This window comes from Diabrotica undecimpunctata, chromosome 2 (assembly GCF_040954645.1).
Source record: "Diabrotica undecimpunctata isolate CICGRU chromosome 2, icDiaUnde3, whole genome shotgun sequence".
Classification (NCBI taxonomy): Eukaryota; Metazoa; Arthropoda; class Insecta; order Coleoptera; family Chrysomelidae; genus Diabrotica; species Diabrotica undecimpunctata.
In genome coordinates, this window is record NC_092804.1 from 156,555,341 (window position 1) to 156,569,610 (window position 14,270).

The 14,270-nt window shown below is 32.0% G+C and overlaps 1 protein-coding gene across 3 annotated transcripts in view; it reads left to right on the top strand.

The window, feature by feature from the left end:
• The window catches only part of Mekk1 (mitogen-activated protein kinase kinase kinase 4), an 89,839-nt gene that overhangs the window by 26,838 nt on the left and 48,731 nt on the right, over positions 1-14,270 (top strand). For all 3 annotated transcript variants that reach the window (XM_072523838.1, XM_072523837.1, XM_072523839.1), the window contains exon 2: positions 728-831. In XM_072523838.1, the coding sequence (XP_072379939.1) occupies positions 728-831 (104 nt within the window). The remainder of the gene's footprint in view (positions 1-727; positions 832-14,270) is intronic.

Genomic DNA, 14,270 nt, shown 5'->3' on the forward strand with positions numbered 1-14,270 from the left:
TTTACTTATAATAGATTTTTATGATTATTTAACAAATGACATTTAGTACCAATCCGATCAACAGACCTTCTTGTTCCAGACTTTTTTTTATTTTGATTACATAAAATTAATATTTTATTATTTTATTTCTATACTATTTACTTACAACTATAGATATTTAGTAAGTAAGCTGTCATTTAAATCTGTTCTTACGAATTACTTTCACTATTCAATTTTCGACAAGGTGTTTTGGGTACTTATAGATAGTTCAAACACTTCTGACCATGGAGCTGCGCGAAGGCGGAGTCAAATTCACGTAAAGGCAGAAAGGTTCTATTGTAAGTGGATTTATACAGTGCATAGTACAATGCATTTCGCATGAAAGTGGGGACTAAACCAAATTTCGTCTACTGCGCCGTGGTCAGGAGTGCTTGCACTATATCTACCTAATATAAGCTATAATATAAGCCTATGCCGTTTTAAATATGCCTTTCTTACTTCCTCCTGTTGAAAGCGGATACCACGTTAAATACTTTCGGGTACTGTATACAGGGCATGATATTTAAAGTTTAATTAAGGAAGTTTTAGTTAACTTTCGGTATAATCGGACGTAGTACACGGTACAAATATTTTAGATTAATTGGGCATATCTTAAAACCTCTCATACTAAATTTTCAGGTATTAATTATGTCAATTTTCTCTAAAACTGTCTAATCGGAACTCTCAAAGAAGTTTTTTTTTGTTTCAGCACGCCTGTTATCGTAAAAGCCAAGGCACCGATAGTACGTAGAAACACTACAGGAGCTTTTTACGATGACATTTTTGCAAAGGACGAAAACACCGATGACGATTGTAAGTATTTTCTTTAAATTTCGCATCATCCCAATAATTTTTTGCGCCTTTATCTCTATGTGAATTTTTCCACGTATTTCTTGTTCTTTATGTGCCTTGTTCGGCCTCTCTGACATTTGTAATTATTTTAGGCGAATTTTAAAGAGTTTGTAGACACTGAGATTGTCCACTTGCGAATGTTGTTCAGACTTGATGCTTATTTTGTAAGTAAGATGTGATTCTCATTACCTGGAATAGCATTAGCTCTTTGTAGGATTTCATCGTTTCATTGGTTTTCCTCCCATGGTATTTGCTATATTCTTCTGTGAATCCATATCTTTAGGGCCTCTAGCCGAGTTTTACTGGGTACTGGAGTTCAGATTTCAGTGCCGTACAAGAGCGTTGACCATATGTAACATTTTACTATCCTCTGTACAGGCTTGGTTCTACAGAGCTTCTTTAATTTTGTGACAATATGAATTAAAGAATAATGGTGACACATCGTATCCCTGCCTCAGTCCACATTCTATTTGCATTTCATACTTGCCATGATTGTCAACTTTTACGTTTGTCTTCTATCTTCAATATAAATTTTTTATTACTCGCATGTGTCGATTAATTATCAACACCGGTTTTTGTAATATTTCAATTAGCTTAGCATCTTGTATCCCATGGAAAACTTTTTCATAATATATGAAACACATACAGGCATCCGTTTGTTGATCTCTGTTCTTCTGAAAGAGTATGCCAACTGCAAAAGAGCTTCTGGTGTCCCAAAAGCGTTGCGGAAACTACATTGTGTATCTCCTTCGATTTTTTTTCTAATTCGTCCGCGAATTAGGAGAATGTCTTATTTTCTATATGTGACGTAGACTATTTTTGCAGTTCACAGCGTCCATGTTATTTAATAGCCACAATGTATATTAATATTATTATCCTTGTCTTATTTTCTGTGTAACTGACTCAAATTCTGTCTTCCTTGACAGCCATGACTCTCTTGTGTATGTCTAACAAATCATATACAACAATAATTTCTATTGTGCAATACTTTTAATGTTTACGTTATGTACAAAATATGAAATATTACGGTTTTTATCTCATTTTTAAACAAGTTATAGTTTCTATCTAGTAGTAGGCGTATAATGGAGCCATTATGGTATTTGTTTTACCAAATTAATGGAAACATAAAAGATAACAGGTATAAACATTTATTGTTTGCTTTGATTATTCAGTCGTCGAAAATTTATATTTATTAGAATTCAGATGTTCACAGATGATTTCTGGCATATTACGCAACTTTAGCTAAATTTGCTTAAAGTAAAAATTCGAATGAAAAAAGTTTTTTTATTAGTTTTCTCTACTTGATAAACATTAGGAATGATTTATTTATTTATTTACGTACTTGCCATTATGATAAAAACACATGGAACAAATACACAATATACAAAAGTGCAAATAAGACAACAATGCGGGGGTCCTAGCCTCTTCAAGAATTTCTCTCCAGTCGTCCCTATCCATCGCCTTCCTCCGTCAAGCACATATTCCCATATTTATTATGTCTTCATCGATGTTATCAAGGAACCTTGTTGTGGGTCTTCATCTTCTTCTCTGACTCACCAATGGGTCTAACAAGGAGCGTTTTTCTAGCTGGGTCATTTTGTTCCATCCGCATTACAAGCCCTATCCACCTCAGACGTCCTATCTTAATATGTTTTACAATATCTGGTTCCTGGTATATTCTATAAAATTCGAAGTTGTATCGTCTTATCCACACTCCCTTGTCATTCACTGCTCCATAGGTTCGCTTTAGTACTTTTCTTTCGAAGCATCCTAACATGTTTTCATTACTTTTTGTTAGAGTTCAGGTCTCTGAACCATATGTTAGGACTGGCGTAGTATTGTTTTGTAAAGTTTTATTTTTGTATTTCTCGATATAAGTAATTATGGATTTAGGGAGGAGATTGAGCTCAAAATATCATCTGTTGGCCGTGCAAATTCTACGGTTTATCTCTGCGGTAGTATTATTTTCAGTGTTAAGGAGCGCACCCAGGTATACAAATTCGTTCACTGCTTCGATGACGTCGTGTTCTATAACAAGTGGCGTAAGATTTGTGGTTGCGTTCTTATTTTCATATACTTTGCTTTGTTGGTATTTATTATTAAACCCATTTTTGTATCTGATTCTTTTAATGCTACATACGCTTCTCGTATAGCGTTTTCCCTTCTACCACAATATCGATCAACAGCATAGGCAAGGATTTGCACCTGTGAATTATATATTGAACCAATGGTTGTGATTTGTGACATACGTATTAATTTTTCCATAGCCGGATTGAACGGTATACAGGAGAGAGGGTCTCCCTGGTGCAGCCCGTTATTTGTTTTACAAGGTTCAGACAGTTCCCCCTGAATTCGTACTCTACATTCAACTTTTTCAAGAGTTAGTTTTGTTAAATTTACTGATTTGGTAGTCCTAGCTCTTTGATTGCTTTGAACATTTCTCTTCTATTCACAGAGTCGTAGGTTACGTTGTAGTCTATAAATATGCGATCTATGCCATATTTCAGTGTCTTTTCTAAAATTTGTTTCAGGGTTGCAATCTGATGAGTTGTCGATTTACCACCTCTGAAATCATCCTGGTATTTTCCTACTATCCGTTCTGCATATGGTACCATACGGTGACATAGTACTGTGGAAAATATTTTATACGCTGCATTTAGAAACGTAATTCCTCTGTGGTTAGAGCATTCAAAGATGTCTCCTTTTTTGTGTATGTTACAAAGTATTCTAATATTCCAATCATTGTGGAGGGATTTCTGTGTCCATATTTGTTTTATTAGCTGATGTAATGCCATTATGCTATCGTGGCCACCTTCTTTATATAGTTCAGTTTCTCTTTCCTCTCGTCTGTTCCCCTTACCTCATCTCGTTCGTCTTCCAGGTTTTCTTCTTCTTTTCTTCTTTTCTTTTCTTCTCTTTGTCTGCTATGCATTCATCGTCAAACCAAGGATTTTTACGGCCACAAATTTCTTTCAGCTTACAGAAAGATGTCTTCCTTTATCCTATCTATATTATCCTGTTTTTCATACCTAGTACGGTATTATATTTTTGACGGGTGGTATGATTTGAATAGTAATTTATATACCTGCCTGATGCTGTCGGCTTTTGGTACCAATCCAATGTCAAAATATTGTCATTTGTTGATAATGTCCATTGTTGATGACAACTTTTTACAAAAAAATCTGAACATATTATACAAAATTTTTCGTAACAACGGCTATCCCAAACAAATTAAAAAAAAAACTGATTTACAGCAGTAATTTCTATGATGGCCCCGTCCATAATTCTAACAACAAATCAATAAAATATAAAAAACTCCATTTTATTAATGGTTTAACTCATTCTGTCATATCCATATTCAAAAATGTTCCTAATATTAGTATAGCTAAATATAATACCATGAACAGCAAACAATTATTTTTAAAAATCAAACACCCAGTACCAACCTTATATAAAAGTAATGTTGTTTATGAAATATCGTGTCTAGGATGTCAAAATAGCTACATTGGCCAAACATCACAATGGCTAAAACAACGCATCACACAACATAAAAGTAATTGCCGCCGCTTGGGAAGAAATACTCGTGCAGTATTCTAGGAACATAGATGAGCACTATGAAAACACCGATCATATGCTTGACCATAACAAAGCTCACATTTTGGCAAAGACTGATAACTACAAAAGTCGATTATTTCTTGAGATGTGTCACATTAACAAAAATAAAAACACTTTAAATTATAAAACGAACACTGGACAGTTAAGCAACATATATTGTAATATATTGAACAAAATTTATAAATATTCAAAATAGCCAACATTCACCTTAATAAAAAGTAACCTTAGTATTTCATCAAAGAAATATCATTCTTCTAACGTTTCTTTACTATTTTATTTTTACATTTGAAGTAATTTTAATTTTTTTTTTGTATTGCTGTAACGAACGTGCTTAAGACAGTTTAATCTTGACATTCATTATTTTACATACTTCAATGTCAGTTTTCATTTGTGAAATATTTTAATTTCCGTGAGTGTTTTTTTAAATCTATTTGTACATCATTTTTTTGTAATGTTCAAATTGTTTTACTGGTTTTTATTAGAGACCACTGTACCTGATAATTCCATGTTATAGGCGTAGGGTGCATTATTCATTATGAATAGTGACTATGGACGTAGTTTAGATTTTAGTTGATTACGTGTACAGCCAAATAAATCTATCTAATTATATCTATATCACTATTAAATGCATTACAAATTCTGTTGGCCATAGATTGTATGATGTACTTCAATCTAAAATTATCTGAATTACGGATAACTCTTGTTACCCGTATGGGTATGGGTGAGCCATGTTATGCGGATGAATGAAAGTGATCCTTCTCAAATAACCATACTAAGTAGGCTGACCGGAAGAAGAAGTGAGCGACCTAAACTCAGGTATCTGGACCATGTTCAAGACGAGTAAGGGAAATTGGAGTAAGGGAATGGAGAAGACAGACACTCAATAGGGAAGGATGGAAGAATTTTTTTAGGCAGGCCAGGTCTCACGGAAGTCTGTAGCTCTTACTGATAATGATGAAACGTTCCTGGGCAATCTATTAAATTGTTACATAATTATTATACGAAACATATATCCAAATATGTTCTCATATCCTTAAGAAGTGGGATATTCAAAAGACATTGCAATGATGTAAAATCAATTTTATCATAGGGAATATTCATTCTATAAGCAATAGTCCTTAGAAACTTTCTTTGAATTCTTTCCATTCTAGTAACATACACGTCATGAGGTCCACACAATTAGTGCACATTACAGAATAGAACGTACTAAAGAACAATAAAGAACTTTGAAGCAGTAGCTGTTGAAAAAATCTTTTAAATATCTGTTAATAAAACCCAGGAGTTTAAGGGCTCTATTACAAATGTCATTTATATGAGTATCAAACCTAAGAGATCCATCAAAAGTAATGCCCAAGTCTTTTATGGATGTAACATGATTAAGCACGTTATTATTTAATGTGTAATCATAACTTTGCGTTTTGAGAAATTCATACACAGTTAATAAAATAAAATTTTGCAAAATAAATATTTATTTTTTAATTGTTTAAACAAATTACTCGGTTAAATAAACAACTCACAAATTAACAAAATTGATTGTTATGATCTATTTCACGATGTAACTAAAATTGAAAAAAAAAAACATAAATTTTCGTTGATTAGAACCGGAGATATTGCGACTATAAATTTGAATTTATGAATTCAGTCTTTGAAATAGTAAAATCGCTTCGCTTTTCAACCCTTTATCTTTGGCACCTCAAGGACGGCTTTTTAAATTGCTTTAAAAGCATTGACAAAGCTAGGCAAGAAGTTCCTACAGACCAATGCACTCGCTTGGAGACATTTGTGGCCAAAAGAGCGGACGAGTATAACTACTAATGATTTTAATTTCTACGTTTGAAATCATCCATAATCTACACAGATCGGAGTTTGCCTTCCAGATAAAAGAGCCATGAGACTGACTTAATTAATATAATAAGTTTAAAAATCTAAAACAAAAATTTATTTCTTTATTAAAGTGCTCAAACAGGTTTCAAGTAATCCCATTAATATATCATATCAAGAGTCAGCGAACATAACGAATCCAAAAATTGAATGATATGGAAAACCCCGCGAAAATGAAATAACAAATAAAATGTTAAGATATGGAGGTAATTCCCGGGTTTTATAATTATAATTGTTATATAAAAATATTAGCTGACATACACTATGCTGCAATAAAGTTGAACGAATCATCCCTAGAATGATTACGCTAATAATTTTAAGAATGAAAATAGTCTTCATTCATAAATTCTCATAACTATCGAGGAATCACCTCAGGGCACGTAAGCCATAAATTATCATCAATAATATGAACAGATTTACCTTACAAGATCAACAAGGTTACTATAACAAGGTTATATACTGAAACATATTTTTACGAAAGCAGTTTTTATAATAAGACAAATTAAAGTCTCTTTAATGCTATAGTTGAGTCCATGGTTCTTTACACGCGAAACGTCATCATTTAAAGCATACCAAATAAGTCGAAAATTCACTCCACGGAACAGCAAGTCACAGAAAGTGGCTACTGCTCCGATCACGGATTATATTTTAAAATTTGACATTATCAAATAAATAGAATGTAAAATGTTAGTGTTGCTTTAAAATTTTGGTGCAGAATTACAGCTATATTTGAAATAGCTTAATAAATTCTTTTAATATCATTAGAGATTATTAAATAAATAATTTAAAAAAAATATAATTATATATACAATATTATTTACAGTGTGTTGATGTAATAGATAACAGTAAATTTATTTAAAGAATAAAACGTTATTTAGCTCAAATAATATTGTTGCAAGATTTTGAACGTATGTTTTTCGTTTCTCATATTTCATTTTCATCACAATCAGAATCTGAACTGCTATCTCCAATGTTAATTATTACAGATTCGATATTAATATTACACATATTTACTTCTCTAATAAACCAGTGTTCAATTAATTTGTTAGTATGTTCTACACACTTTGCCCAGGCGACATCGTTACACTTTTGAATTGTTTTCTTTCACATACTTAAAAAATGTTCATCTCTATATCCATATAATATGCCAATATATATGACATATATATACTAGCACTCATGGACAAAAATATTGAATATTTTGGAATTTTCCAATTTTTTTTTGTAGTCACTTTATTTCAAAACAATTTTAGATTACTGATAACACTCATATAGTAGGCTGATGTACTCAACTGGTTTGAAATATTTTGACGTTTATTCAGCGTTTAGTGTCATTCGTACATTTTATCATAAAAAACCTTCTTCACGTAATTCGGTTATTTTTAGTTTAATTTATTGAGTTTAATTAAATATTGTTTTGATTTAACAAAGTTTAAAACAAGTATGCCACCAATTCGATACTGCGATGAAGCCCAAGTAGCACAGATGGTAATTTTGTACGAGGAAGGATATGCACAAAAAGATATCGCACGATGTATCAGGAGAAGTCAATCTAATTCAAATACTTTAAAAAGGTACCACGAAACAGGAAATTTCGTACGAAGGCCTGCTCAAGGACGCCCAAGTTGTACAGCCGCACTTGATGACCATTTTTTGGTTCTTATTTCTACACTAAATCGTTCATTGACATCGATGCACCTAAGAAATGAGCTATTAAATGTTAGACAAGTTATTGTAAGTTCAGAAACAGACAAAAATAAAAAGAAGCAAACTTAAAGTCCAGACGCCCCGCCAAAGTTCCACGTTTTCTCCAAAATCATAAAGCTCGTTATTTAGAATTTGCAAGAACACATATTCAGTGGAATATCGACAACTGGAAAAATCTTCTTTTTACTGATGAGACCAGAATCCTATTATGGAAGCTAGATGGTCAAAACCCCGTCTACTAAGAGTTGGAGAACGATTCGCCAGCTGCAATCTCGCCCAGACCGTTAGTTTTGGAGGTGGGGGCATAATTCTTTGGAAAGGTATTAGTTGGGAGGTACGCACCGCACTTGTGGAAGTGATTGAATGGATGACTAGTGACTCTTACGTTTAAAACATCCTGCAAGATCATGTTTTGTCATATGTTGGTTACATTGGATATGAAAGATTCACGTTAATGCACGATAATGCTCGACGACATGCGGCTGCCATAGTGAGTAATTATCTTGATGAGGTCCAAATTCGAAGATTGGATTGGCCACCGTTTAGCCCGGATTTAAATCCAATAGAGCAGATGTGGGATCACCTAAAACGCAGCATACGACAAAGAAATCCCGTTCCAAATACGATAGAGCAGCTTCGGCTTGCTGTACAGGATGAATGGAATGCAATTTCCCAAGGATATGTCCAAAATTTACTTGCAAGCATGCTGCGAAAGATATAAGCAGTAATAAGAGCTAAAGGGGGGAATACCCGTTACTGATCATGCACTTCTTTCAGTTAAAACGACTTGTTAAAGCAATTTAAATTATCATTTAAGTTTAGAGTAAAATAACTTTATTTACTTAATATTAAACATTTATTTTTTTCACAATTTTCTCCACATAAAAACTTAAAATTGTTCATTAAACATTGTTAAAATAAACTCTATTTTACAATAAACGACTTGATTAAGCAGAATTTATTTTGAAAATACAAAAATTTGAAAATTCCAAAATATTCGATCTTTTTGTCCATGAGTGTATATATATATATATATATATATATATATATATATATATATATATATATATATATATATATATATATATATATATATATATATATATATATATATATATTATATATACGGCAATATTGTGAAAAATTACGCATTCTAGATAAAAACGTTCAAGAGACGACTTTCTTGAAAATACTTTCTCTTTAAAACGAGATTTTCTAAATTAAAAAATATTTATAAACAACAAAGTAAGCATGTTTTTCAATTGTTTATAATTATTAAAATAAAAAATAAAAACATTTTAAACACATTTCATAATGCGAGTTTTTATATAGTTACTACATTTGCAATAGATGGGCACAATCAGTCAATTAGTTTTTAAACAATTATATTTGTTTATCACATTTGAGAGAACGAAGGTCATTTTTAAATGGCTCTACAGGTGCTTTGTCAATACTTAGAATGTTTTTTTGGTCTGATTAGGTCTCACATTTTCATGTTTTTAAGAACTGTAATAATTTTTAATTGTTTACATACAAATAATTGATGCAGAATAACGTATGCCGCGCAGTATACAGTGATGAGTGTCTTACCACCCGGCAAAATAGCGGAAAGGATAGAAGACAGATTAAGTTGTGAGATAGTACGAGATAAGGCTAGTTATTAGACGTGTCTATTTGACTTCAGTCATAATTATACGGATGACCTCGAAAATATTTTATTTTAATAATTTCTGATGTTAGAATAAATGATTGAATAAATTAAGATATATTATAGTAAAAAACATTAATTATTAGCGATTTTAAATTATAAATTTTTAAGTTTATTTAATAATAAAAATAACTTAACTGAAATATTTGATTAAACTAAAGGTAGGTATGTTCCATCCTAAAACAATTATTGTGTGTGGAATTGGCGTAATAGTTAGAGACGTGGTCTAGTGACAAGAAGATTGGAGGTTCAATTCACACCAAGGATAAAATTTTTGTTTTAGTCAATCAAAAAATAATAGAAAATATGATACATATTAGGTAAAAAGTTTTCGAAAAACTCATTATTTACAATTTATTCTTATTCCAATGTTAAAAAATAGAAATCCAAAATAATTCAATTTACAGTCTTCAGTTGTGATTGCAAAATAATCCGGTTAAGACTGTTTAATGCCAAATCCATCACTAAATTCTCAGTGTTTTTATCAATTCCTCTGTACAGGTAATGATTTTCAAAACAATTAACAACATTGTAATGGATGCGCGCGAACAGCTGCCTGCTTTACAGCTAACCAAATCATCAAGCCATCAAAAATAATAACATACCGAGAAGTGTTTTTGCACGGTAAACAGAAACTTTTTATTGAAAAAACAATTCGTAAAAATGGTTTTAACGGTCGAGGAAAAAGTGCAAATTGTTGTCTGGCATGTGATTGGATTATCAGACAACATGATTAGACAACAATTTGTAAATATGTTTCCAAATAGGCCGGCTCCAGCACGATCAACAATTCAGTCTATTATACATAATTTTTTTACTTATGGATCCGTGTTCACTCCAAGAGGAGTTCGTAGACGAAGGGAGGTAAATCCAGATTTGGAACTAAGGGACACTTTGATTTGTGAAAGTATTGAGCAAAATCCTACCCAATCAACATCTCGTCTCGGAGAACAATATGGAATTTCAAGATTTAGAGTAGGTAAAATTTTGAAAAGACATGGATACCGTCCCTATAAACTTCATAAATCCAACGAACAATTCCCTGGGGATCAATATAGACGTTTAGAATTTTGTCAAACTGCAATGGAAATGTCACATCAAGATGAACATTTTTTAGAGAACGTTTTGTTCACCGATGAATGTACGTTTTCATTGCAGGGCTGTCAATTCAATGAATGCTCGGTATTGGTCTCGAGGAAATCCTCGTCAGATTTATGTCGCTCGTAACCAGCGTCCTCGAAAAGTAAATGTTTGGGGAGGCATAATAGGGAATCATGTCATTGGTCCATTTTTTATAGACGGTATGTTGACTGGGCGGAAATACATGGAACTTCTGCAAAATCAAATTGTCCCAGCCCTTCGTAATTTACCAATACCTTTCGATTCCATATGGTTTCAACACGATGGTTGTCCCGCACATAATTCTCGCATCGTCAATGAATATCTCAGTGCGACTTTTCCTAATCGATTGATTAGTGGCCACGGAGATATTTTTTGGCCTGCAAGATCACCTGATCTTGCACCTTGTGATTTTTTATGTGGGGATATATCAAGTCCAAGCTATATGGAATTGAAGACGATAGGCCTAATTCTCTCCAAGAATTAAGAGAAAAGATCTCTGATTCAATGAGAGGTATTAGTCCAGAAACATTAACTAATGTTAGACGAAACTTTTATAATAGATTGGGTTATTGTTCTGCTGCTAATGGAGGCTTATTCGAACATTTATTGTAAATACATTTCATTAGAATATTTTTTTTTATTTTTATAGAATTTCTACCTATTTAAATATTTTTGGAAGTACATTTATTTAGAACGTTCTTTTATGTTTGAAGAATTATTACTTTATTTTCGAAAGTACGACATTGTTTTTTCAATAAGGTTTTCATGTTTTACTATAAACACTTCTAATAAAAACTGAAATAAATGTCTAGTGATTTAAAGCAAAACGAAATATCTGCATAATTTCAAATTTTTAAAAAAGTAAAACCTTCATGTGGGATTTGAACCCTGAGCGCCTGCATGAGAATATCGTGACTTGAACTCTGATCCATCAAACTTTTATATTTCTTTAGTGACAGTTTGGGATATTGTTCTGCTGCTAATGAAGGCTTATTTGAACATATTGTAAATACGTTTATTTACAATATTTTTTTATTTTTGTAGAAATTTTACTTATTTAAACATTCTTTAAACGTTCTTTTAATTTTGAAAAATTTTTACTTTATTTTCGAAAGTACGACGATACTTTTTTTTTCAATAAGATATTTGTGTTTAACTTTAAACACTTCTAATACTAGTAACGACTGACATAAATGTTTAACGAGTCAAAGCCAAACGATCTCTGCATAATTTCAAATTATTAAAAAAAAAAAAAAGAAAACCACATGTGGGTTTTGAACTCTAATCGTCTACGACGGCTGTGTCGAATTCTTACCACTAATCCACGAAGGATAGTGATTATTCCGTGACAAGAGTGTATGAAACTCCTCACATCATAGTAGAAATTATTCTTGGTTAATAATTTAAAACTTTAGATTAAATAATTACTATTAATTAAATTATTTTATTCACATTTTTGCTTTATTGTTGTCAATCAGTTTTTACTTTATGTGAAATTAAAAAATGGAAATACGTCACACATACGTTACACATAATAATTATGACCGAGGTGATTTAGCTCGAAGCTAACGTCTAAAGGTGTGAGACTATCGATTTATAATGTTAATTATAGGTTTCTACCGATTATTTCCCACCTCTAGAGTTTCATCTCTTTTTATTTCACAAGATAACTGTGTTTTCTATCTCTTACGTTAAAAAGCCGGGTGGTAAGACACTCATCACTGTATATTGAGTTTCCCAATTAATAATTCCATAAAGTAGTCTACATTAAATTGGAGCGCAATAAAAATTTAATATAACTTTCTGACAGAGAACTGTTATTTAGTAATCAATTATTAATTAATATGATTCTGGAGCTATTTTTTGAGACATTTATATGGTGTTTACTATCTTTAATTTTAAATAACCCAATTTCAGTTTAAAATACCTTTACTTTGATGTTTCGATTTCCTTACTTCGAAAATCATTCTGAAAATGGGCCTACCGTTACTTAAAATTTTAGGAGATCTTGTATGAAAAAACTCTAGCAAAGTGTAAACTCATATCAAATTTTTACGAAGATGTAGAGACAATAGTATCATACCATATGGCTTCCAGTTCTTCTTCTGCCAGTGCCTATCCTCTATGGATGTTGGGTACCAAAATGGCCCATCGTATTTTATTAGCAAGCTGTTCGAAATCGGTCTGTGCTGGTCACACCTGTCCACTGTCTCAAATTCTTAAGCCAGGATATTCGGCGGCGTCCTGGTCCTCTATTTCCTTCTATTTTCCCTTCTAATATCAATAGTAGTATTTTGTATTTATTTTCATTTCTCACTATATGTCCGAAGTACGCTAACTTTCTTTCTTTAATGGATTTCAAGACTTCAGGTTCTTTTTATAAACGTTGCATTACTGCGTCGTTAGTTATATGATGTACATATGATATTCTGAGCATGCGACGATAGCACCACATCTCGAAAGACTGCAACCGTCTGCAAGACGCATCAGTGAGTGTCCATGCCTCTGCTCCATACATAAGAACAGAAAACAGATAACAATTAAGGATTTTGAGTCGGAGATGTAAGTTCAAGGTTAAATTGCAGAGAACTTTCTTCATCTGTTGGAAGGCACTCCTTACTTTTTCGATCCTACATTTAATCTCGTATGAGTGATCCCAGCTGTCTGTGATGTTGCATCCTAGGTACAGTCTGTCCCAAACCCTTCTTTCAGTGCGTCACTAATTTTGACGTCATATAGGATTTTAAGAATGTCGAGAATTATTGCATGGCATTTTAGTTAAATCTGACAGTTGAAGGATCGTAATCGGCTAAATGTGAAAATGTTATTTTTTGAAAATGTGGAGTAAAAACTTTAAGAATTCAATTTTTTTTTAATTTAAATATTAGAGGACCCGTCCTGTATAAAATTTTTTATTGTGCATTATATTGGAACGGCAGTTTGTCATAATTCCTATTGTATTCACTCCAAGGAAAGTGCTTATTTAGCTAAGATTTATTTATGTATTTATTATTATTTATTACAAACACTATGGCTAAAATGTATAGTATTTAAACTACTAATGTGAATATTTTTTAGAATAATTTAAAACTTACTTCACGAACGGCAGAAACTGGTAATAAAGTTGTCCCAGCATCTTTTTCTAATTGAAAATAATTTAATAATTTTAATATTAGTCTTTGTTCATTCTCGGTATATCTCGGCATATTTAAAATATTTTTATGACAATAAATACAAAATTAAATTTTAGCTGTAAAATGTCTAAAAATACTATCCTGGAATGACAATTATCATTTTATCAGTTGACATTGTCAAAGTACTGTCACTATCGAGACCATCTGCGTCAAATTATATTTATGCGCATCAT